Consider the following 24,561-nt stretch of genomic DNA (forward strand, 5'->3'; position numbering starts at 1 on the left):
CTGTTATATGCTTGCTTCACACTCTGATTCCTGCGTTGGAAGAGATGATGAGCAATCCATCCGTGTTCTTTCTGGCTACTTTTGGCTTTACGGGCCTTTATCATGTCCTTCTCCCCAAAGTATTTTCTTCTGTAAAACTTATTCCATCCCTGCTTAGTTTCCTGAAAATATTTTTCGAGGAAAATTTGAGTAAGTTTTTCTGGCTTTTGTGGAGAGAAGTCTTGCCTTATAAAACTTCTGGAGTACTGGAAGGGTTCAGCAGGCTATTTTGGCTCTTCCTGAACCTGCTTCATGATTGTGAAGTGCTAAAGCTTAGAGTTGTCCTCAGATTTACTGTCTGGACCAAGGCATAGGCGCTGCCAGAATGGTTGCAATCAGTGGCTTTGTAGGGTGGACTGATAAAGAGTGTAGCATAACACAAGGCCTGTCTGGCTGAGATTGTATCTATACTGAGCAACTAAAGGTTAAACATAGTATAGTCTCTCCTTCCCTTCTGGTCAGGGTAGCTAACAACCCAAATTCACCCACCAGTTCTTTTATTACAAAGAAAAGCTTTCAGTTTAGTGTAAAAAAAAAAAAAAAACCCAACAAAAAAACCTAAGGGATTTATGGATGGATTTGAATGGAATGAATGGATTTATTTTGAGGTAACATGAATGTATGAGTATGGAGCCTGTTTTTCCAGGCTAAATATATTAGTTGAAAATACTGGAAATAGAAACACGTTGCAAAAGCCCTTCTGTGCAACTGTCAGTCGGGGGGATTACATCGGGGACAGTAAAGCACTCATTATTGAGGTTGAAGGCTTCACCATTTCCCCCTGTCCTGCTGTGACCTTAATGAGAGAGCTGCCCTTTGCATTCAGGCTGGCAGGCAGAGCCCAGCAATTTATCTGGTACTATCCCTGTGTGATGGGGGAGACTGACAAGAAACTGCTGTACCATTCTGGCTGCTCTTGGCAATGCCTGTCCTCACCAAAGCTGTACCCAGTGCCTGGTGAGGCAGCACTTTGTGCCTGCTTCATCAGGATGCAGGTGCTCAGACAAAACCATAGAAGAGTTGCTTGCATGAGAACTTACTTTATAAACAATCTGGTTAGGCAGGAGATTTTTTTCCAGGGTCATAATAAGCAACTCTTGCTCTTTGTGTTGTTTTGTTTTAAGTGATTGATACTTCAGATGGTGACAGTGTTATGACTAATTGTGAAATTACATGAGAGTAAAAAGTGTAATGAGCAAATTTTTTCACATTTGTGCTAGACAATAGTACAAACATCTCTTGAGGGCGTTTTCTTGGAGAACTAAGAGCTTTGAGCTCTTTTCTGGCCCCGAAAGTGTCTCACAGTAATTGACGACTAAACTTTTGTTTTGGAAACTTTTGGAAAGATTAATGTGAAAACATTGATGCCAGCTAACAATCAGGCATGTGGATCCTAAGAAGTCAGTTCTTACCTAGGCTCAAATATTAGTGAAACAAGTTTCTACTGACTGCTCTAGATTTAATTTTTTATCCTCCTTTTAAAGAACCTTGAATTCCTCTGTTAAAGTCATCCCCGGTTCTGTTTGTTATACTGCAGGAGAATGGCATCTGTGATGTTACTGTGTAAAACGTTCCCACTGAGTTCTATATTAAAGAAAACCATGTATTTATTTGCTTCTCCTTGAACTTTTCTTATTTCTTTTCACCCTGTATCTGTCCTACTGAGCTGCTTCAGCTTTCAGCTTTCAGCTTCGTCGCAGACCCTTTTTCCTTGTTTTCATTTGCCTTCTCAGGTGCTGGTTCACCTGCTTATGAAGTAGTTATTTTTTCTTTCTAGTGTTCATTTGCTGCCTTGATTCCCTCTTGCTTTATCTGTGATTAATCTGTTCGAGTCATGGAAATAGAGGAAATGATGGGAGGAAGCTATCACAGTAACTGTTATAAAATGATGTGGAATGTAAATGACAGTATAATGGCACATACCGTGAGGTATGCCAAGGATTTTCATGGAGCTGATTATCTTTCAAGGCTCGGGAGGGGTGAAATTGATGTGTGCAGGGAATCTTTGGATACTGAAAGCGTCAACTATATAGACCCTGAAGAGGAGACCAGAATAAGAGTGACTTTTTTAGGTGAGAAGGTCAGTTTTAAGGTGATCAAAGGCAGTGTTATCCTAACCGGCTGCCCGGGGTCCCAGGGAGCCACTTAATGGGATGAGGGTTGTAGTTGAGCCTTGGTTCTGCCCTGAGATGCCGGGTGCTGCCTGCTTGTTGGACCCGCCCAACAGAGGAGAGAACTGATCATAATAATACTTTGTTTCCTTGAGGCAGTGAGCGATGATCCCCGTGTTCCTGCTAGGTGAAGGAAAAGGTTTGGTACTTCTGAGTTCTTCCTCTGTTCAAGTGGCTTGTGCTCCTCCCGTATCCTGGTGTCAACTTGTGGCATTTTATGAGCTGTTCTGAGAATTTGTTCAAGTTCTTGAATGTACGGGAAGCAATCCCTATCACAATTCCATCTTCCCTTCCCCGTGCCTTCCTCATTCCCTTGCCCTATCTATCTCCTCTGCTTTGCTCTGCCACCTCTGCTCTGCTATGTCGGAGCATACAGACTCTGTGTTGACTGTGGTATCACAAGAAAAGGAGTGAGGGAGGAAAAAAGAGGTGAGGAGTCAGCTGTGCCTGTAATAGATTAGTTAATTGTTGCTTTATGGTAGGTGAATTGTTTGCTAGTGTCCAACGGAGAAGTTGATCGAAAAGCGTGAAACTGCTTGACGACTCTGCTCACAAAACAAACCTCTCCAGTTTTTGAGGAGTCAGGTATGCCACTGCTCGATGGCTGACATCTCTCAACTATAGAAATGTTAATTCTCTCTGAATAGAAAACCGATAGTTGTAGCTTGGACCCAAGCCTCACCCTTAACTCCCTCGGAGTTGCTTCTCTCTTCCCTTCAATTCTTATACAAAATAACTTCCTTAATTGTGGAAACAGACTGAGATTGGTATCAGCGCAAATCCTTAGGCGTAAGCTCTGTCCTAATGTTTTTGCATGAATGCAAGGTATTGAATGTCTTCAGGGGTGCTTTGCGTGGTGGTTATTTTAGACAGAAAAGTCCAGACAGTTCTTAGGATCTATTGCACATCTCTACACCTGCCAAAATTTGGGGGGGAGTTCTGTTCAAATTACCCTGCTGTTCGACAGAAAGGTTTTCACAACACGCATAACAACCTGTATGTTACTGTATTAGTCTGTCTCTCTCACTTTCCCCCTCTCACTGTGCTGCTAGTGTTCTAAAACTTGAATAATATTCTGCAACTGCTATTTTTATTTCTACCTTTCCTCATTCTCTAACAATTATGTAAATAGAAAGAACATTCTTTTGTGCATGGTTTTGTTGTATGCGCAAGAAATAATATAAAGACTTCACACACATGATTGAGACAAATGCTTTGTAAACACACTTTGAGCCTAAAATGAATAGAATAGCTTTGAGAAAGGCTCTTCAGTGGACAAAGGATATAAGTATAGATACCTTTTTTCAATGTCAGTCTTAATTGTATTTTTTTTGAAAAACAGGTTCTTGCTTGAACCTGCCCGTATTGCACTGTTGAAAATGACCTGGCATGCAAGAAAGTATCTTTCTAAGTAATGTAAGAAATTATCTAAGTAATGTAGACTTGCTTTTTATAGTTTTTAGTTAATCTAAATTCTTCAGCAATATCCAGACATTGCAATCAGTAATACCAAGTCTCCCCACAAGGCTTTGAAGTTTATGGAGAAAACACGTGGAAAGAATATAGATATTTGGAAGAAGGGAAGAATGAATAGTTCATTTAGACTACTAGTGACATTTCAATGCTGATTTAAAAACTTTGCTTAAATATTACTAAAATTTATTGAATTAAGTTATGAGTCGTTCTTCTTCCCTTCTCCCGTCGCTCTTGGAAATATGGTTTGCACATGATGTTTTTGATTTGCATATGATTAAACATTCGTATAATGGAAATTTAAATTATAGGCTATAAAATGTGGTTGCAACCTCAATTAAAATGTTTATTATTTCCCCCTAGGTTTCTTAGTAAAAATAATAATAACAGTGTTCCTAATGTTGGTAAACTCATTTTAAACTATCTACCAATATATGATTTTACGGGTCTGTCTTCACTTCCTGCTTTGCATAGTTTTGGTCATTTAATCTTAAATATGTGTCTAGCTGAGCAGTTGTGCCACTATGTTGGCTATTTTGAGTCAACATTTGTGTAATGTTGTAATATCTTATTTTGTAAAATATAGTCCTACAGTGTGATTATAAAAGTACTGTTTTTAAGGGCTCTTGAGTTAAAAAAAAAAAATTTAAAAGTAACCCTTCAAGTTTTACTAGACCTTCAAGAATGGGCAACCATGAGTTAAAAAAAGCACAGGTAAACTGAAAGCCACCGTTATTTCTTGGGGACGATATATATGTTTGAGTCTCCATGTTTTAGCATAGAACATAGTTCTAGAAAGAATAGTAGGCAAACACCAAACTGCAAAAAAAAACTTAAAAAAATAAAACCTAAACTGCATGCTGAATGAAGTGTTTTATTTCAGGTGTTTGTGTAGTTTGTAATGGAAACTGTGGACTTACAAAAGCAAATGATGGGAAACAGTGGTCTGTGAGGCAGCAATAAAAATTGGGAATGCCAAATATGTACACTGTATGTCAGCCTTGCTTGTGAATTTGTTTGAAAAAACAAATTGTTAAACAATGAAGGCCAGTTATTTTTTTAACTTATTTTTCCTGGGAAAAGAGTTTGTATAGCCTAAGGGGGAGTTTGGTGCCTGTGGGAAAGAGAACAGTGGGCTCAATTTTCAAAATTTGTGCAGCTTTGCTGACATATGGGAAGGAACAAGAATGCAACCCTGAACAACTGTAGCTCTGGGAGACTCTGCTAGTCTTGCATGTGGGTTTCCCCATTCATAATTATGCGCAAAAATCAAGCTGTGTGCACTGGTAGCTCTGCACAGGGAGGAGTCGAGCTTGTTCATCCAGATGTTGATTTACTCTAATAATTAAGCTTGCCCGTGTCACGTAAAGAGGTGTCTGTCCTCATTAACTTGGAAAGGTGAGTGGTGTGTGTTTAGTCAGCCTGTGCCTTTGGGAGCCCATCCTCTGCACACCTGCTGGGAGCAGGCACTGTGAGGAAGCAGTGGCTGCTCGTGCTGCTGTTTGGATGTGAATATGTTCCATGTGACTCCTCAAACCCCCTTCATGATCTGTGTCAAGTGTTTTCATGGTGATAAAGTACACTGGGAGTGCTTATTTTCCAGGCTGTTGCTGCAGCTCCGTGAGTGGAACGGAGTGCTAGTCTTTTGGCTCTCATTTCTCTGTAGTTCAGGATGCTGTTCGTGTTCCTCATCTGCTGCGTTCCATATCCTGTCCATCTCAATGGTTTCCTTTTGAACCAGCATTGTGCATAAACATCCTTTACTCAAGTGAAGGTTTAACCTTTTTTAAAAAAAGGAACGGTGAAACAATGTAGCTGTTGTGAACCATACGAAAATGTAAATGTGTTATTTGAATTTTTGCTCGTGTCATCTGTTTTCAATGAATGTAGTGTATTCCTGCGAAACAGACATAATTGGGTCTGTTCCTTTTGCTCTAGCCAAAATATTGAAGGGGAGCAGAGTTACAGGAGCGCTGAAACATTTTTAAAATAACACATCCATCCAAATTCCCCCCCAGATTGTTGCTGCTCACAGGCTTTTAAACAGCAGAGGAAATGAGAAGAATACTCAAGGAAACAGGATTAACACATGAAGCTTAGAGTAAAATGAGATGAAAACCAGAAATGCTTTCTGTAATCACTTGGGAAAACCAACTGCAGAGAACAGGATCACAGAATCACAGTTTAAAGTGAGGATTTGGGGGATATTGCTGGGACAAAATAGTCTAAACTGTTTTAAAAATTCTTGTAGGTAGAAAAATGAATTATATTTCTTACTGGTGTGTGTTGTTGATCCTTAAAAAGGGGAAGCAATGGCTGCTTCAGGAAACTGCAGGCTCTTATAAATCAGGGTAATAATGAGTCTTGAACCAAACATCCTTTTGATTCCTTTGGCTTTGTGTTTTTTGGTTTATTTTTCATTTTCCTTCTCATAATTTTATGCTTTTGTTTCTTTGCTTGTTTAACCGGCTTTAGGCAAGATCTTTGTTCTTGGGTTTTTTTTGTTTGTTGGTTTGGTTTTTTGTTTTGTTTTGTTTTGGGTTTTTTTTTTTTTTGACCGTTGTTATTTTTTTGTTGTTGCTATAAATGCCCCTCAGGGTTTGGGTTACCCTGATGTACCTTGGTCACTTTGCTTGTGCAGACAACAAAGGCACATTTTTACCGGCTGAGCTTGATCCACAAAGACTGGGCAGGTTGTGCATTGACTTAGGTGACCTAAAGATCACCATCACTTCTGCACTCTATTTCTGCTCTCCCGTGGTACAACCTCAGTCACACTGCAAGTTTCTTTCATAATTTTGTGTTGTATATTAAATGAACTTAAAATTTCTGCCTTTTGCAAGGTCCTTTTTTTTTCCTTTTTTTTTGGGGGGGGGGGGTTGTTTGTTTGTTTCTGATGTCCCCTTGTCTCTCTTTTGTGTTTTGGCAGGCCTGGATGATTGCCTGCAGCAGTATGTCCATAAATTTGAGCGGGAGAAGATAAATGGTGAACAACTGCTACAGATTTCTCACCAGGACCTTGAAGACTTGGGTATCACACGGATTGGACACCAAGAACTGGTTCTAGAGGCTGTGGATCTCCTGTGTGCCCTGGTTAGTTAAGTTGTGAACAGATATGCAAAGAATTTCTTAAAGGGCTTTTTTGGGTGAATAACTGAAGCAAGATTGACAAAACCAGAATACCCGTGTCTCTTGCTTTCTGTTACACATCATGATAAAAGAAAAACGTAAGAATTTGTTTAGTGCTTGCAAGTTTTGTATTAATAGCTCTCTTTTTCCTGGTAAGAGGTAACTTCAATTCATTTGGTTGCACTTCCAAAGGAAGAAGTTGTCTGAGTGACATTGTTAGATCTTGTGGCTCCTGTTAGCGAACAGTTTGTCTTTGAAGACAGAAGACACACTATTGAAATGACAGGTGCTAGAAGTTCCTCACATCAGTTGAAATGGGTTTAGGGTAATTCTGTAGCAACCCTAGGAAGTGAAGAAAAATTAATTCTTGATATGAGGGATGTTTAGCCACCTCAGTTTCAGTCTAGCTTGAACCCTTCATTGAACTCAGAACTTAAGCTGTTTCTTTTATCCTGCTCCTGATATATAACTGCAGATACTTTGAAAACAAACATACTCTGAAAAGAATAAATATATTTTTGATTGTTTTACTAGGGCTGGCTTTATTTAAAAGCCATAGTTTGGTCACAGTCTTCAAGGCCTGTTTAATGTAGTGCAGTGTAATGAGCACCAGAGGTATATATAATTACATCAGGGAGGAGGGTGGGAAAGCCTGCCTGATGATTCCTTGGCCAGCAGTGGCCTGTCTTCCCTACATTAGGCAAGACTTGCAGCAGCGAGAATATGCTTCTGAAAATGGAGAGTCTTTATTGCCTGTGTGATACGTGCTTTATTTGCTGCCGAGAGGTGTTACAGGGAGTGCTCCTACTCCACAACCTGGAGCAAATTGTACTGAAAGAATCATGTTTAATGAAATCTCTTCAAACGATCTAAAATGTTTCTCAAAGAGTTACTCTTATACTTGAAAGACATTTTATTTCCTTTAGGTATTTGAGCTACCAAAAAATTAACATTAACATGAAAACCTAATAAAAGAATGTAACTAGACTGAAAAAGCAGCTCATGGTGTGGGAAGGAGCTTGTTGGGCAAGTGCAGGGGTCTGGTGTGTGAGTAGTGTGGGCTGTATATGGTTCTGAGTTCTGATGAAGTAATCTATGTGGCACTCCCCAAAGGCACTTTTTTATTCTCTTAAAAATATTAGAATAAAGTGAACAAAGCTGGACAACTGCCAGAACCTAAAGCTGTGTTTTATCTCCTACAATTTCCTTCTAATTTCCTTTGTAGACAAAAGTTTTGACCTCAGACCCATTTCTGGAAATCCTTTGTGAAATGCAGATCAAGTTAATGCATTAGACAGGTATTGCATATTACAGCTGAAATGTGCTTGTTCCCTTTTTAAGAGGTGCAGGAAGAATTCTTGTGTTTTCAGTATGCCCTTTGCCACCTTCTTGATGCCTGTTCCCTTGAGTTTTTGGAACTGCATAAAATCACCACTGATCTTTGTTTCCAAGGGGACACTAAATGCTAGTGACAACTAATTTGTTGTTGTTGTTGTTTCTTCTTTTTCTGCGAGAGATTTCCTGATTCCACCTGCATTAGTTCTTTGAAAGTGGGAATGTTTATTGTTTAGTGGATGTTTTGTACATCTGCTGACACTTCCCCAACTCTTGGGCCTTAAAGAAAGGAACTATTTTTGAATTTTTTTTTTTTTTAATCTTTTTTTTCTTTTTTGTTATCTCTTTTTTGACCCCACTGCCACCCCCACTAAGCTGTCAGCTCACACTGTGGAAATGTGATATTGGCTGGGCCAGCCTGATGTCACTCTTTGAAAGGTTGTCATTCTTGGTGGAGAAAGGCTGAGAGGGGGTTTTGGTGGTTTCCCAGTCCTGGAGTTCCCAAGAAGAATTTCCCTTTTTATCTAGTTTTGCCTTGGCAGTTTGCCACCTGAGTTTCCTTCAGATGCTTTGGTTGCCTTACTCCACAGGAACACATGTGGCTCTAAAGACAGTGAAGAAGCTCTCTTTGGAACATCTTTCTCCTGGAGTATCCCTTTTCAAGCATTCACCATACCGACCTTTGTTCCAGCCTCAGTAGATCAGTCACTTAATAGAATGTGAACATAGTCCTTGCCTGGAGAAAGGACACCAAATGAACCTGATTTTTTAATTTAGTTTTTCTAGGCGTTAAGTTCTATTTGGCAGCACTGGGCTAAAAATATGTCTGGAAGTTTCTGGTGTGAAAAGGAAATTAATGCATCTTTCTCTGCAGCTTTGGTGATGAAGCAGTGTTCCCTCATGTCCTCATAGCAGTGGCTGCATATGCAGCATCTTCAAGAGTCAGCAGTAGAGTGTAGTCTGGGATAAACGCATTTCTGTTGCTCTTGAACTGGTCTAATAGTTTTCTGAACAGGTGTTGAGGACTTATTTGAGAAATTTAGAGGTTATATCAAAGGACCTGAATTCCCTTTGAAGAGGGGAAAAAAAATCAACTTGAGTTTTTCAACTTTTTGTTGACACTACTGCTTGGTGGGGGCTGGGGGGGGAAAGGATGGAGGAAAGGTCACATTTCTTTGTTGATTGAAGTATTTGGGGGAGGAGGGAACAAACATAACTTTGGTTTTCAAACTATAAAAGCAGGGACAGAAAACAAGCTTTTAAGGACCTAATGAATATAAAATGCAAGCAAGAAACTATGCAAATATTTTCACTTTTATTGTGTTCTTTGGATTGGGTTTCTGAATCTTTGCCTACACTGTATGATGGGAGAGTTTGGAAACAAAAAAGCAGTGGGTTTTTCTTGAGGCCAGAATAAAGAGATACTAATTACAAACAATTAAACTCCCCAAACCCTGAAAAAACCCGTAAATCAAAAAAGGGCATAGTTGTGCCTTTGATAATTTTACTGGTGGTCATGTTCTGCCAGCATATTTGCAGCATAGCAAAATGTAACATCATAACATGAAAAAAATCGAAAAGATTTACCCTTTAGGTCCTAATCATTGTCAAAGGATATCTGTGCACTATCACAGAAGATTTTAGATTTTTTGGAGGCTTCAAATTTTGTGTTGTTAGGAAATTTGCTACTCTGGAGGATTCTTTAGAATGCATTTTTATTAAAAGGAAAAGACCAAGAATGGGTGACTCTGACAATACCTTGTGTTAATTCGAATGTTTATATAGGCCTGAAGTGAGTTGGATCAGCATCTGAGCAAGCATTTAAACTGTTTTTATAGATTTTTTTTTTTCCCCAGAGCAGGTTTTCAATTCCATTAGCCAGCATGTCCAGCTCATCGCATTGCAGCATGTGAACATGGCTGTGAAAGGGAAGAGGATGCTGTCCCTGGGCAGTAGCAGGGCTCTTTATCAGCCCAATTCAGCTCTGACACAACTGCTCTTCTCTTTTGACTTCGGTTTGCCACGTTTTTTTAAATTTTTTTTTTTGGTCATGTTGGCTGCCTGACCTGGAGCCATTATTTGGTCAGATTACTTTTTCTCGTTAAATGTGATGGGGTTTAGAAGGAGTGAGCTCATGTGCTGTTTCCTGCACGTGTGGGTGCTGCCTCTCCTCCAGCCCTGCATGTGGCTCCCCAGGTTAATGAGTAATAGCCTGGGAATGTTTGACATCGGGTGCTCTTGACCGCTGGCTGCAGCCTGTGTTTAGATTAAAACAACTTTGATGTTTAAAATGGAGAGCGATAGTAAAATGTAACCTTTTCTTTGGTTCATGGGCAACATCTAAAACCATTTGGTTGCTTAAATAATAATTTGTTAACTCTTGTAGCCTTATTCCTGTGGAAAAATTTCAAGAAAAGCCTGCTAAGCTTTGCACTTCAACTGTGTGTCACTGTGAAGGTTGTTTGGTGTGCTGCCACAATATCAACATTCCTATCTGTCCTGGTCTGGGGCAACAGTTCTATGACAACTTAAATTAATCCAAGTCAGCTGCTGTCTCCACTCCCTCCTGTCCTCTGATTAGTGATCCTTTGTGCTTGCACTCACCTGACCCTGAAGTGAGCTACTTCAGGGAGCTAAACCACAGGATTAGATTTCTTTGTATTGTTCAGATCCCCAAGCCAACCCTCCCAACAGACTGGACATTCCAAGTGAAGGAGAAAGAATAGTTGGTGATGTGAGAGCTGGTCAAGTGAGTTTCAGCTTGGATAGAAGCAGTGCTGTATCTGGTGAAGGGGCAAAATGCTTTCTGTGTATTAGAGGGGACTAGTGGAGCAGCAGTGGCTTGGGTTGGGATGACTCCTATTTCTGAGGTAGTTCATCCACTAGGGCTTATCCACAGTTGTCCAATTTGGTGTCCTGGTACTCAAGAGCTGCATGCCCTGTGTTGTGCTGGATAGGTATGGTCAGGACCTTTCCTGGAGCACAAACTGCTGGTTTAGCAGTGGAGGTGCACTCTGCAGAGCCTTTGGGGGAAGCTGTAGGAGAGCTTAGAGCAGTGACTTAGAGCTTGGCTGCGATGTGCTCTTGAGAGTCTCCTGGGGACACCAGTTGCAGTTTTGAGCTGGAGCCCCTGCATCCCTAGAGGCAGCACCTGTCTTGCTGAAGTCACCCTCAAAACTGAGAACTACTTGACAGAATTATTTAAAAACTACCTGAACTGGAAGAGTCACACCAGACTCACCTGTGGTATAAATAAAGTGAAAGAATTGTGATAAGGGCTATGTGAATGTTTTAAAGCCAAGCCCAAAATCTTACCTGGTATATCAACATGTGTCCTCTTAAATGCTGGTGCCACCTCTAATCTCAAGTACCCACAGGTGGTTGGCAGAACTTCTGCATCTGAATAACAGAAAGAAAGATCTGGAGATAATTAATTACATGAAAGCTCTCAAGTTCTGATCAGATTGATTAGGTGGTTATTCCTCTGCACAGAAAAAGTGTTTTCTGTCCCTTTCTGAAAGCAGGGGATCAGCATCCTCTAGTTCCCCTCTTTAAGGGGAGGATTTCTGATACGTGGCTATGTTTCTGTAGTCATAGGAACTTGCTCCACATCCAGACCTGTTTGGGAATAAATATTCCCTCAATAATAGACAAATATTCAGTCTTCTAAGAGGAGGATAAAACTAACAGCAAGAAATGCATCCAACCAAATAATGCTCTCGGGGTGATTTTTTTGTTTGTTTTGCTTTGTTAAAATTAAAAGGTGGTCAGTTCTCACATCACAGTGTGCAAGTACTTTAAGTTTTTGTTTAGTAATCCACATCTTTCCCTTTCTGTGATCCTGGAAAATTTAAGGATATCCTTTGCTGTTGCAACAGTGGCATTTTTTAAAATTGGACATATCCTTTCAACCCCTACTCCTGGCTGTACTTTAAGGGTATTTCCTTGCCAAGAGCCCTGAGGTGGAGGAGGGAGGCACTTGTGTTACTTAAACCCACTGGGATCTTATCCATAGGAGGTAGTAGTATTTTTAAAGGTAGCTGTTTGGTTTAGGTTTTCAAGTAGGAAAGTAGAAAGAGTAGAGAGTATATCTGACTGAACTGTGGAACTTGCAGGTTAGTTGCAAGAATCTGCAGCAGCAAAAGAATAGTGAAGGGCAAGACTGTCTTATATTTGTGTGTGTTCGTTTTGTTCTGGTGGGAGTGTTTTTTTATTGTTTTGGGTTTTTTTTTTTCCTCAAGAAAAGTAGGAATTCAAATTTATAAAATTGAAGTTATAGGCAAGACTTGGATTTTTTTTTAGGTTTTGTAAATGAATAAAAAAATGATGTCTAAAATGGGTTTAATTACCATGTATGATGTTAACACTGTCCTCAAACTTGCAAATAATTGCACTGTTGTAGCCAAGGAGCACAGTTATTGAAAACTGGTGATCCAAATATTTACTCAAGCTTTTGATTGCAAAATTGCACTTGCTTCCTGTTGATGTTTTCATCCCTTACCAGATTTAACTTATCTTTAGTTGTGAATGAAATGTTACTTCAGTGTTTATTTACCATGGGATAGAAATTATTTTAAGAAAAAACAAAATACTTGCTCTTCTTTAACACAAAGAAAAAGAACACAATTTAGTTATTAAGAAGTAAATTATATCTATTAGGACACTGGGACTTCATTCTGATTAAAAAGTGTCCTTAAATCTCATTAATGACAGAAGCTGAGGTTTGGCACCCACAAAAGTATTCTTTACTGGCTGTAGTGTAGAACAAATCTTTGAAGGCATTTTTGCCAAAAACCATGAGAAAGTTGTGCAAATCATCAAGGCTTTTCATCCCATGTGAGCTTTTAACTTGTTTTATAATAAAGAGGAGAACTCAACAAGGATATTTATCAAGCTTAATAATGTTCCTTGCAGAACTATGGCCTTGAAACAGACAATATGAAGAACCTGGTTCTCAAGCTGCGAGGGTCATCCAACAATCTGCAAAACTACATCAGCAGCCGTAGGAAAAGTTCAAATTATGATGGAAATACCTCTCGCAAGCCCCCCAATGAATTCCTCACTTCTGTCGTAGAGCTTATTGGTGCTGCTAAAGCCTTGCTTGCCTGGTTGGACAGGTAAGAATAAAATGGTTATGTTTTAATTTGCTGCTTTAATGAATTGCTTCTCTTTGTAGGGCCTTTCCTAGATGCTTGGGTGTAAAGATCATAATGTCGTTAACCCCTTTTTTTGGTGTTGCTAGAAGACCTCTAGTGGGTAAATTTAACCTAGGGTATCTATTCTTGCCCTTCCACTCTTGCTAAAACAAATAAAACTGTTAACATTGCACTTGAACTGGTATTTGTAAAAGTATGGGTTTTCCCTCTTAGGTCAGTTTCTCATACGTGTGGTTTTCCCAGCTTCTAAATTACTTGTCATTGGCAGGTCCCTTCCTGAAAGATGTTTTAATGTTCTGCTGAAATCATGGCCTTAGCTATATGATTTGAAAACTGAGAAGTGGGAGAGATTATCCTTCTGCTGTTTCATTTTCTCTCTCTCTTTTTTGTATTATTTAATTGCTTTTTTGCCTGGAAAGAGCCAGAGTTATTTTGTTACAGCTGCAGCAGGTCAGGTGCTGGCAGGGGTGCAGACCATGATAACAGATGAACATAAAATTCTCAAAGCCCTTGCTAGCTTTCCTGAGAAGGAAAGTTAGGAGAATAACTGCACAGGGCCTTGCAGCAAGGAACACTCTTACCGTTTATCCTGCTCTCAAGCAAGGAGTTGATCTGTGTCTAGGCAGTGATGTTAACAGTTCATGCCTCTCACCTGGTCCTCTCCTCTCACTCTCTTGCTGGCAGCTCACCCTAAATTTTTTTCTGTAACTCACAGTCATCAGAATTGTCGGCTTGTCCATTTCCAAACCTGCTATAGTTATTTCTCAACCCTTCTTCTAGGTTTTGCAGCTGTCTGAAAGGTCAGAGATAGGACTCTACAGGCCCTAAAGCTGCCCTACCTGTAATAATTCTTCTCTAAGTCTCACTGCACCTCAGTGTGTAAAATGTGAAAATCTATTTTTCTTCTTTTTGAGAATCATTTTTTCCCTGTCCAGTCAGAAAGTTGGAGGTCTACTCACTGGTAAACCCAAGGACAGGGCAAGAAAATTCACAGCTTTGGTGCAAGAGTGGAGCAGGACTATGCAGTCAGGAATATTTACATTGTAAAACTATCCTCACAGCTGTGTCAATGTCAGAGTTGCAGCACTTACTCTCATATGCAATTCCTCACTGGTGAGGTGGGATGGGAGAAGGCTGGGCCCTCCAATCTAAGGAGAATTTTCTCTTGTTGTAGGACCCCATTTACAGGTATTGCTGACTTTTCATCAATGAAGAACAGAATCATTCAGCTCTGCTTGGACCTCACTACTACTGTTCAAAAGGTCAGCTGGTTTCTTTTCCTCTCTGCTTTCCAAAAGGGAAGGAAGGGGGATGTTTGGGAAGTAATGTGCTTGCTTTGTGCTGAGTGCTAATGGAAGGCAGTTCTGGGAATGAGAGCTAACTTTTAACTTTGAAACATCCATGACGGTTGGTTTCAGCTGTCTGTGTTTCTGAGTTGTTCCCCCTGCCTTTCAATTTAATTGTCAATTTTGGCATGGCTGGCTGTATCTTAAGTGACTCCAGCTTAAAGGCTACTCTTCTTTTTTTGAGCTTTACTGGAAAGAGGGTTGGTCTTTGAAATAGTTGATCTGCATTTGAAGATTTTTACATTCCAAGCAGCTGAATGAAAACTGTTGAAAAACTGTTATCAGTGCTAACTCTAAACAAATACATGGCTCCATTGGTTTTTATATCTATGTTTACAGACTCCATCGATCTTGTCCCATGCAGTTTGTTTCAGCCATCAAATGGGAAATGCTGCATGTAATGGAAGGAGCTGCTACCTTTATGACACAGATCCCACTAGCTAGACTGCTTCTGCTACTGCAAGACCAGAATATTTTTCAAAACTTTATTTTACCAGCTGTATGATGAGTGCTTGTACAGATAATAGCTAAAAAGATATGTAGCAACTGTGGCAATCTTGGCAGTTGACATTTGCTCTCTGAATAATGCTGCCTGTTTTTGAGCCTGTTCTGAGAGTGTGGCACTGCTGTGGCTGTGAAGCTCTGTCTGCACGCTTCAGTGATTGCCGAACTTGCTCATAACCATTATTCTCTGCCCATATAATGTTTGAACTCTGGAGCACCATGCCCTGTGACATGGGTGTTTCCCTCCCCATGCTGAAGGGATGATGTCAAAGGACAGAAACATCCCGAGTTGTCAAGCTGTGATGCCACCCAATTGTGTCAGTTGTGAGAGGATGGTGTCTGGGTACCCAGACTGCTGCTCAGTGCCCGTCTTGCTGAGGCACTCCGTGTGCAATAGCACAAACTCAGTGATTTACAGCTGCAGGTTGTGCAGTGGAACAGTGCATGTTTCTAGCAGCAGATGGTGTTCACCTCAGAGTGCTACAGGAACTGAGATGGGAGATTGCTGAATGTATTAATAAAACTGCTTAAAATGCTGTCTAATCTTTCTCTTAGATCAGCCTTTGATGGCAGGAGAATGGAAGTTGTGAATACAACCATGGCCTTTTAAAAAAAATGTTAGGCTACTTCTCTGCCAATTTGATATGGGCTATAATAAAAGATGGGGTTGGTGCATATGAGAAAAACATTACTGGAGGAAGAACCAACCAACTCAGTTTTGTCCTGGGATGGGGCACATATGCTAGGATAGTCTGAAGGAGTCCACTGATATGGAAAAGAGATACAGTTGAAAAATCTTTAGGAAGGTTTATAGACTTCAGAAGTATTTCTTATTAAGGTATAGACTATAGAAACAGGTGGTCAGTTCTAATGGTGAAGAAGAGGCCAGAGTGGCTCTCAAGGAACCAGTGCTGCTCTGCATAATCATAAATGATGCATAAAAGCATATCATAATAAAGCAAGGCAGAAATGCAAGAAGATTCTTGTTACCTTTGATGATAGCTATATAGATTCAAGGACAGGATTTTATTCCACTTAAAGTTCCATGTCAAACTCTAGGGCTGAAATAATAAAGAGTACAAACAGAAATGAGTGGGAACAGAAGGACTTTGCAATATTGAGCATTTTGGCTGCATGATGATATATGGCATTTGCTATTGATTTGTGCAGATGTATTTAGTAGAGAAAAGCACGGGAACGTCCTTCACAAACTTCTCCAACGTGACTCCTTAAGTTTATTAAAATGTTTGGGGGGTTTCTCCTTGTAGATATTGTAAATCTTGTTTTATTATTTACATGCTGTTTTAACTTTTTAATCTGAGAATAATATCATTCTCCAGTTCAGCACTTGCAGAAAGCAGTGATGACTTCTGTAGATTTTTACATGCACTTGTTTCAGTTCAAAGACTTTTAAACTTGGACTATGTAAATAATGTCTTGTGTGCAGTCCTCTGCCCTTCAGGAATGTCACTGGTGGGATATTTTTTAAAAAATCACTTTCCCTTCTATTTTTAACAGTGTGCTTTAGGTCCATTTTCATGCCTGGGGCTGAGGAGTACCTGAGTTGGGGTTTATCAGTGTGAGGCAAACACATTTGCCTGGCCTTCTGAGAATATGATTTAATTGTGCAGGGTTCTGCTTTTCTGGAAAAGTCAGCTGCTGTAATTGAATCCCACATTCTCTTAGTTTTCAAGGTTTATTATTGCTTTCTACCAGGGCCAGAAAATAGTTGCTTAGCAGTCCTTTTGAGCCCTACTGGGTGAAACTAATCTGACTAATCACTGTAGCATGAATAACTCTATTTCTATTTGAGGTTAAAGTGGAAGTTTTGCAGTTTTCAGAGATGATTCGTTTCCATGTTTATTGGTTAATGTAGGGGTTTTGTTCTTGTTTTATTTTTAGGATTGCACTGTGGCTGACATGGAAGATAAAGTCCAGACTGTGGTAAGTTTATGTTTCTGTTAAAACTCAGCTGTCTACATTCACATTCATTTCAGTTGCTTCTATGCTGGCTATATTGACAACAGCTTTTCAGTCCCAAATGCACAATGCTTCTCATGCAAGTAAACATTTCTATGACTTGTTTTGTGAATATTCTTTGCTGTAGAGGAAATCATTGAAATTTCAGCAAATGGGTAGTGTGTGGTGATAGCATGGAGTCAAGTATTCCTTAAAGTTTCATTATACAGCTATATTTCCAAGAGAATTTAACGTCAGATTTTCAAGGGAGGACTAGTACTGGAAAATGATCACAGGCTAAATAAACTGATTATGGCTGTGAAGTGCATTTAGCGCCTTAATAAGCAAATGCTCTGCCTTCTTATGCTTCTTCATGTGAAAGAACTGCCCTGCCACAGAACTGAAGCTCTGGCTCTGTACTTGGGCTTAAGTTTCTAGGGTTGTTTGAAGCAGCCTTGTGACCAAACGCAGGGTGTAATGGAATGCTTTTTATATTTTGTAACAGTTAATCATCGCTTCCTGCTTTTGACATGAACCAGGCTGTGCTCTTTGATAAGGCCTTCCGGTAGCTCATAGATGCTTAGGAATTTAGTAGCACAATAACTAAAAATAATTTTGTTCATAAATAACGAGACCATGTAAAGGGAGTTTTCTGCATCTTTCTTTTTCCATTTGTGCACACCCACACTGGAAGTAGGTATTGTTGTTTGGAATTCCCTTGTTTGAGCAGTTCCTCACATTCACACTTAAACATTGTTTTGATTTATTTTATTACTGCTTTATAAATCTGACGTAAAAAGAAACAGAAAACGTTGAAGCTATTGTTTCCAGGCACCATTGTAATCCAAACCAATGTCTTCCTATGACATAGGTCCCCCCCGCCCCCTCCCCCCTAATTATACGTGTCTATTTTGACTGAAGGATTCAAGTCCCTTGTGAATAGTGACTTGCCTTGCAGGCTCCCAAACTGTTTAGGCCTGACTACTGTACTGTGTACTAGTCTTCTCTCCCCTCTCCTTTAAGATTTTGTAACCTATTTGGAGTGTCAGCCTTGCTTCAGTTGATGTCAAGACAGAAAACACAGTGGTACATAATGAAATTTGTGAGTGTAGAGAGGGCACATATTTTCTCACCTTTTTCTTTTTCTTCTTTTTTTTCATGTTTAATTAGACATTCTGATAGTTACATGTCATTCTGCCTCCAACTTTACTTTTAATTCTGCCAAGGTCAGAATTAGCCTTTAGTTATAATGTTGGCTTAGGATCAGTTATGTTTTGGTCAAAAGGAAATATGAACCTTGCCTTTGTAAGCATTCCAGAAGAGGTCAGTTCAGAGGCCCAGTGGAGAGAAGTACTGCAGGAGCTCTTAAGTGCTGCATGGTCCTACCTTATGCTGTAAGGTTTTGTGCAGATATGTCAATGGCCAGCACATCAATTTTTGTGACACGTGGCCAGTTGTATTCTTATAGCAGAAATACAGAACAACATGAAAAAAATCTCAATTGTTCCCACAAGGAATCATAAAAATGTTTCAATATTTTAATGAGTTTTATTTTGGTTAGAGCAAACAAACCACAAACCAATTTTTTTTACTCTATTTTGTGTGTTTATTTTTTCAGACTGAGAATGTGTTGACATCTGTTAGTAATGGTAACGTAGCAGTACTGGAAACAAGTTATTACTGTGTTACAGAAAGGATGTAAACGTGCTGTAGAATAGATTTGTATAAATTAACCTTCTATTTCAGTGATTTTAGAACTCATTTCCTTTACATCTTTTGAAAACTGAAAGAAGAAGAAGAAGAAGCCAGGAGAGAATTTTCTAACTGTTTTCTGTATGTTCTTATTGCAGGCCAAGACTTTAAATGGCATTTGTGATAAAGCCATCCGATCAACTACAGACCCACTGATGAGCCAGTGTGCGTGTCTGGAGGAGGTCCATTTAACCAACATTAAACCGGGGGAAGGCCTGGTAAGAAGCAATTCTTCAGTGTCCTGATGTTCCCAGTATTTAATAGGTAGCCCTGTGAGCCAATGCAAATGTGTATTTATAATAAGATATTTCAAAAGCGATGATAACCTGTGGGGAAAAGAAAGGGGCATGAGAAGGAACCCTAAAGGTCAGTTGTTAGGTGGTGTGCTGGAGTGGCTGCCAGGGACAGATATACACATTAATAGGCTTGATCCCAAATAATATTTCAGATTCTAAATTGTTGAAGATTTGTGTGTTAACCAGGATATTGGAGAATTTACAAATGCTTGTGAAGCCAGTAGTTTTATTTTTTCAGTTTACCGAAACCACTTTTTTTTCTAGGGGGGCTGGGAGAGGGAGAAGGCAATGAGAAATGATGCTTGTGTTTTGAAAGATGCTTTGTGTGTATTTATAGCAAGACTGAGATGAATGGGAGAATTTTGGAGGTTTGCTGTTAGCAGGAAAATGAGAATTTTTTAACTGTTTGGCCATGTCTTGTTACTGACTCTTGTTTGTTCACTGGATTCTGCTTAGCTGAGTGCTGGTTATGAGAAACTTAATTTGAAATCTTGGTGGATTTTCTGTCTAGGGAACAGATGTGTTCGAATGAGCTGGAGGGAATTTAAATTGTTACATGCATTTGTATTCACTTCTACCCCTGAAGGCAGGAGAAATGAACATTTTTAGAGAAAGCTGCACAGTCTTACTGTGCTATATAGTTTTACCTAGACCAGTGGATTTGACTGAATCAATCATGCATTCTTGAAATTATGGGAACTTCTTTGTTAATGGACAGGCTACGTCGAAGCAAAGTCAGTCTAGCTTGGCTTAAGTGAGAAACAAGGAGGTGAGTGCTCCCAATTGGATACTGGCAGGAAAGCAGGCAGGGAATTGCCTGGAGAGGAAGGGTCATAAAGATCATCTATTTTTTCACCTACTTATGAAGTAAGTGTGGTAACTTCATGAAGCTAAGCTGCTTTCAGCTCCTGAGTAACCAGTTCTGTACTTCTCAGCGTGAGTGTTTCTATCAACAGATACAGAGAGAAAAAGCAGTTAGGTATTTGTTCATAAATGATGCAATCAATATGCTGGTCACCTCCTGTGGGAAATCTATGTAATTAGTAGTTAATAGCCTGTTTGTGATTTTTAATTTGGTGCTCTTATAGTCAACGCCCACTCCATCAAGTTTGTCCTTGTGTTCACACTCAACATTAACATACAGAGCCACAAATACTCTGCTGGAACTTTTAGTCCTTATGTAAGCATTGTGGTTATGAGGCTGTCTGTGTATTGACTTATCAAGAGAAACTGTAAAAGAACATGTCAGCAATACTTTTTGCCCACCTGTGTGAGTCTGCTCTTTTTGGAGAGAACTGGTGGCCACGCAGTAAACACTGTAATTCTCTACAGCAGGTTGGGTAGCAAGGAAGTTAAGTTCTGTTCAAGGCCAGAGACTGACAAGGCAGCAAAACCAGTAGTGTTTGGTATTACCAACCAGAGAGCGTTTCTAAGTCTCATTCCATACACTAGGTGTTTTAAGTCGTTATAAATATTACAATAAATTACACTAAATGTGATCTGTGAAGAACTTTAGAGTGTTGTAATATTAGACCACACACTTTCCTAGGAGAGAATATATGAATTGTCAACTAGTTTTAATAGTGTTTTGAGTTTGTTTCCAACAGTGTTTTAATCAGATAATTTATGTGGCTTGTTTTGCCTTTAAACTTGTTTTTCATTTTTTCCTTTTATTTAGGGAATGTACATCAAATCAACTTATGATGGATTGCATGTAATTACTGGAACTACAGAAAATGTAAGTGCAGCAAATGTAGATTCTCTGACAGTAGCTTTGATTGAGATAGTTTGACTTACTGCTTTCTGTTGTTTTAGACATGACTTGCATGGCATTACTGCTTTAAACACTGCATGATACAACATTTGTTTATCCACAGTTTGTAAATATTTTGTGCCTGCATGTTTCACTGTTAGTCCAATTAAACCAGTTTCTGCAAGTACACAAATTACTTCAAATGCTTGGCATTAAAGTAATTGCTTTAATAAGTTACTGTATCTGCTGTTCTGAGCTGTTATGGTATCTTGCTTAACAAAGTCTTGGATGTATTTGCTCTCCGCTGGCAAAGGCAATCTCCCCTAATGGGAGCATTTAGGTGGTAGTGTGGTAAATTCAGTAATGAGTAATGAAATCAATGAGCTGTCCCATGACAAAATTACCTTGCAGAGTAAAAAGGCTAGGAACAAGAAAGACTTTAACAGTGGTGAGCTGGAAGGAAGTAGTTGGCAAGAGAGGCAACTAGTTTTTACTGCAGGTGGTTCCTTGTTTTATTTGTACACTGAGTCCTTTGTAGCTGAGAGTTTATTGAAGGCTTCTGGGCAGCCCTTGAAGGAGTGGACCTCTAGCCAGCAGCTGAGGCTGGCTGGTGATGCTGTGGTCTTTTCAAACAGGCCACTACTGTCCAGGAGCAGTGACTGAAAGAAAAAAAGAGCACAGAAGCTTGGCTTTTGCAGCAATGCTTTTTTTTCTGTGAATAGGAAAGAACCAGTGGTTCTAATTGTTCCCCTGCCAGGTCCAGGGACCAGGCAGGAGAGGGTGGAAATCTGTGCTTGCAGTTCAGAGTGCAGAGTGAAAGCTTCTATAACTTTGATCCTATTGTCCTGGCATAACTCTGTATAGGATCTGCCACAGACACCACGTCCATTTTTGCAGTAAGTTTAACATCTGGTAAATGCAAAAGAATATAATGTTGACTGCTGACAAGCTGCTTCTGCATGTAGGTCTTATTTTGGGTTTGCATTCCTTCTGTAGCTTTGAGTGTTGACCTAAGTGTTAGCTTTTTGTTATCAACACTGGTTCTTGCTTTGGGGGAACTTCTTCCTTTGAAGCTACAGAACTTGACAAGTGACTTGGGAGATCTGTGAACAACTGATGATTTCATGGTAGTGTGGTATCATTTAGATGACCTAGGCTGGATCTTAGCTCAAGTTTCCTGCTAGATTTGGATTGGTGTTTTAGTAGCTGGTGTGTGGGAATGCAATGGAATTGCACCCCTGAATTGACAGCAATGAACAATGGAAGAACTGGGGAGGTCCATTTGGTATGAGTTAGCCAAGAGGATTCCTGAGTTTTGCCATCCTGCATGTGACTTTGCATGTCACGTTTGCCTAGAGCTAAACTTTGCTCTTTCCTCTGTTCTCACAATGTGATTCCAGTGCTGTGACCTGTCACTTGCTGCAGGAGTTCTCTGTGCAAGGGTCCCCCACCCTCCCTCAGATGAGCTGTTGGTCACCCAAAGGACAGCTTGAAATGAGCTTTGTTTTTCACAAACTTGACTCAGTCCCAGCATTTTTTCATGATCTTGGTTGACTCCTATATATGCAGCTTTCCACAGTGGCATTTCCTCTCAGAGGAAGCAAGAAGACAATGAAGAAACGGGGTTACTCATGATAGCTGTAGCCTCCCACAAATTCCCCATGTTTTCTTCCTTTGTTGCGCTGTTTATTCTTACAGTTCTTTCTCATAACAAAGTTACTTGAGGTCTAAAGGTGTGATGAGGTGGAGAAGGGAGTCCTTAATCCCAGTGCTTAGTTCTGGAGTCACTAGGAAGAGCTGGCCTGCTGCCTGGTGGTTACTCATGGGGTGGGGGGAATGGGAGGAGTTGCTGTCCTGTGGCCAGGGTGCAGCATGTACCAAGGTAGCATGTCTGTGTGCTTTGTGTATTGTCAAGGCTGGTAGGTGTGTTATAGCGGTGAAAGTGTTTTTTAATAACTGCAGCAAAGGCTGGTGCACTGCATCAGCTGTTGATAAATCTAAATATTGACATATTTATTGGTTCCTCAGAGCTTAGGTTTTGTTTCAAGAAAATTGTATTTTAAAGTGTATTATGTTACATAGGTATTTGAAAAATACCTGCCTGTGCAAGTATTTTTATCTGCTGACTTTGGTGATTCAGGCAGGCCATTTCACAGGAAAGTCAGAAGCTTTTATTTACACTGGAAAGCAAAAAGGGAAAGTGCAAATGACCTGTCTTGTGGATTGGAGGGGTTTTGGTCCTTTGTTCTGTACATTCAAAGTCTTAATGTATTTTTAAAAATAAATACACATTTATTTAAAAACTGTTTAAGCTGATTGTGCTAGGGCAGAAATGCTCATCAGTCCTCTTCCATTACTATCTAAAGTGATAGTACAGACTGGAGGGAAAAGGGGAGTGGAGACTGTCCCATGACTTAAGTACAATTTGGCCTGTAACAGATGGAGGCTTCTCACTTCCCCTTTAGTTCCCCCAGTATAAAAATAAATGATTTAATTAATTAATTTACATTTCTCAAGTCATTAGCAGATGTGAAAATTATGTATAGTGAAGAGCATTGCTGATGCAACTTTTGACTTAGTTTGGTGGGGGTTGTTATGGGGGGGAGGGAGACCTGCTGCAGCTCATGACTCTTGTTTTCCTCTTTGCAGTCTCCTGCTGATCGTTCCCAGAAGATTCACGCTGGTGATGAAGTGATCCAGGTTAATCGGCAAACTGTGGTGAGTAACTTGCAGCGTTGCAGACCTGCCCTTGAGCTTGCTCTGCACCACAGGGCCTGAATGGATGGGGTCAGGAGACAAGTTCTGGTGCTTTCCTCATGAAATGTCTGAGACTTTTTAACATTTTGTTTTCAAGACAAATTTTATTCTTTGCAGTATTTTGATAAAATAAATATACAGTATTTTATGTTTAAATGCTTTTTGCATCATATTAAAATAGTTCATGTTGCATTTAAGGCCTTTTTTAAAATGCCTGGTTACAATCCACTGAAATGCAGATAAAGAGCTTTAAAAAGCACCCCCCAATCATTTGTCCAATCATTTGCATCTGGGAACCTGGATGTAATGATTATATTTTTGCTTAGCACATTAGGCAATGCTTTTCAGTGTGAGAAAGAAAGATGACAAAAGTAGTTCATTATGAATCCCTGTGTGAGTCAATCTAAACATATCCATGAGTCCTTCTAGGACTGGAACTGAGGTATAAGGAGCAATGCTTGACATCTCAGTATTTAGTTTACAGACTAATAAGTAGAGAACTTGGACAGAAAATGAAGAACCTTGCAAAAGAAGAGCTTTCCAAATTTTTTTAATTCTTAAGATGGCTTTTTTGGATCCCTTATCTCTTCTTAGGTTTATGTCAAAACAAACAGTCTGACTTGGGGGATTTGGATTTTTCTTGTTCGTTTGCTTTCAGAAAAGAAATACTAAATAAAGGATGTCTTTATTCTTTTCCAGGTTGGATGGCAACTAAAAAATCTGGTGGCGAAGTTGCGAGAGAATCCTGCTGGAGTCAGGCTGCTGCTTAAGAAACGTCCTACTGGCTCTTTTCATTTCACTCCTGCTCCACTGAAGAACCTGCGCTGGAAACCACCCTTGGTGCAGGTGAGAGCCAGCCAGCTCTACTCTGATCTCAGGATGGGGATGCCT

General features: G+C 39.8%; 1 protein-coding gene across 1 annotated transcript in view; it reads left to right on the forward strand.

The window, feature by feature from the left end:
- Positions 1-24,561, forward strand: part of CNKSR3 (CNKSR family member 3) — a 53,493-nt gene that overhangs the window by 20,552 nt on the left and 8,380 nt on the right. Inside the window, exons 2-9 of the mRNA XM_066179061.1 lie at positions 6,613-6,776; positions 13,062-13,264; positions 14,478-14,565; positions 17,056-17,097; positions 18,963-19,082; positions 20,839-20,898; positions 23,563-23,631; positions 24,370-24,516. Of these exons, the coding sequence (XP_066035158.1) occupies positions 6,613-6,776; positions 13,062-13,264; positions 14,478-14,565; positions 17,056-17,097; positions 18,963-19,082; positions 20,839-20,898; positions 23,563-23,631; positions 24,370-24,516 (893 nt within the window). The remainder of the gene's footprint in view (positions 1-6,612; positions 6,777-13,061; positions 13,265-14,477; positions 14,566-17,055; positions 17,098-18,962; positions 19,083-20,838; positions 20,899-23,562; positions 23,632-24,369; positions 24,517-24,561) is intronic.

Source organism: Chamaea fasciata, unplaced genomic scaffold, assembly GCF_029207755.1.
Source record: "Chamaea fasciata isolate MVZ Bird 193981 ecotype frontalis unplaced genomic scaffold, bChaFas1.0.hap1 SCAF_3, whole genome shotgun sequence".
NCBI lineage: Eukaryota > Metazoa > Chordata > Aves > Passeriformes > Sylviidae > Chamaea > Chamaea fasciata.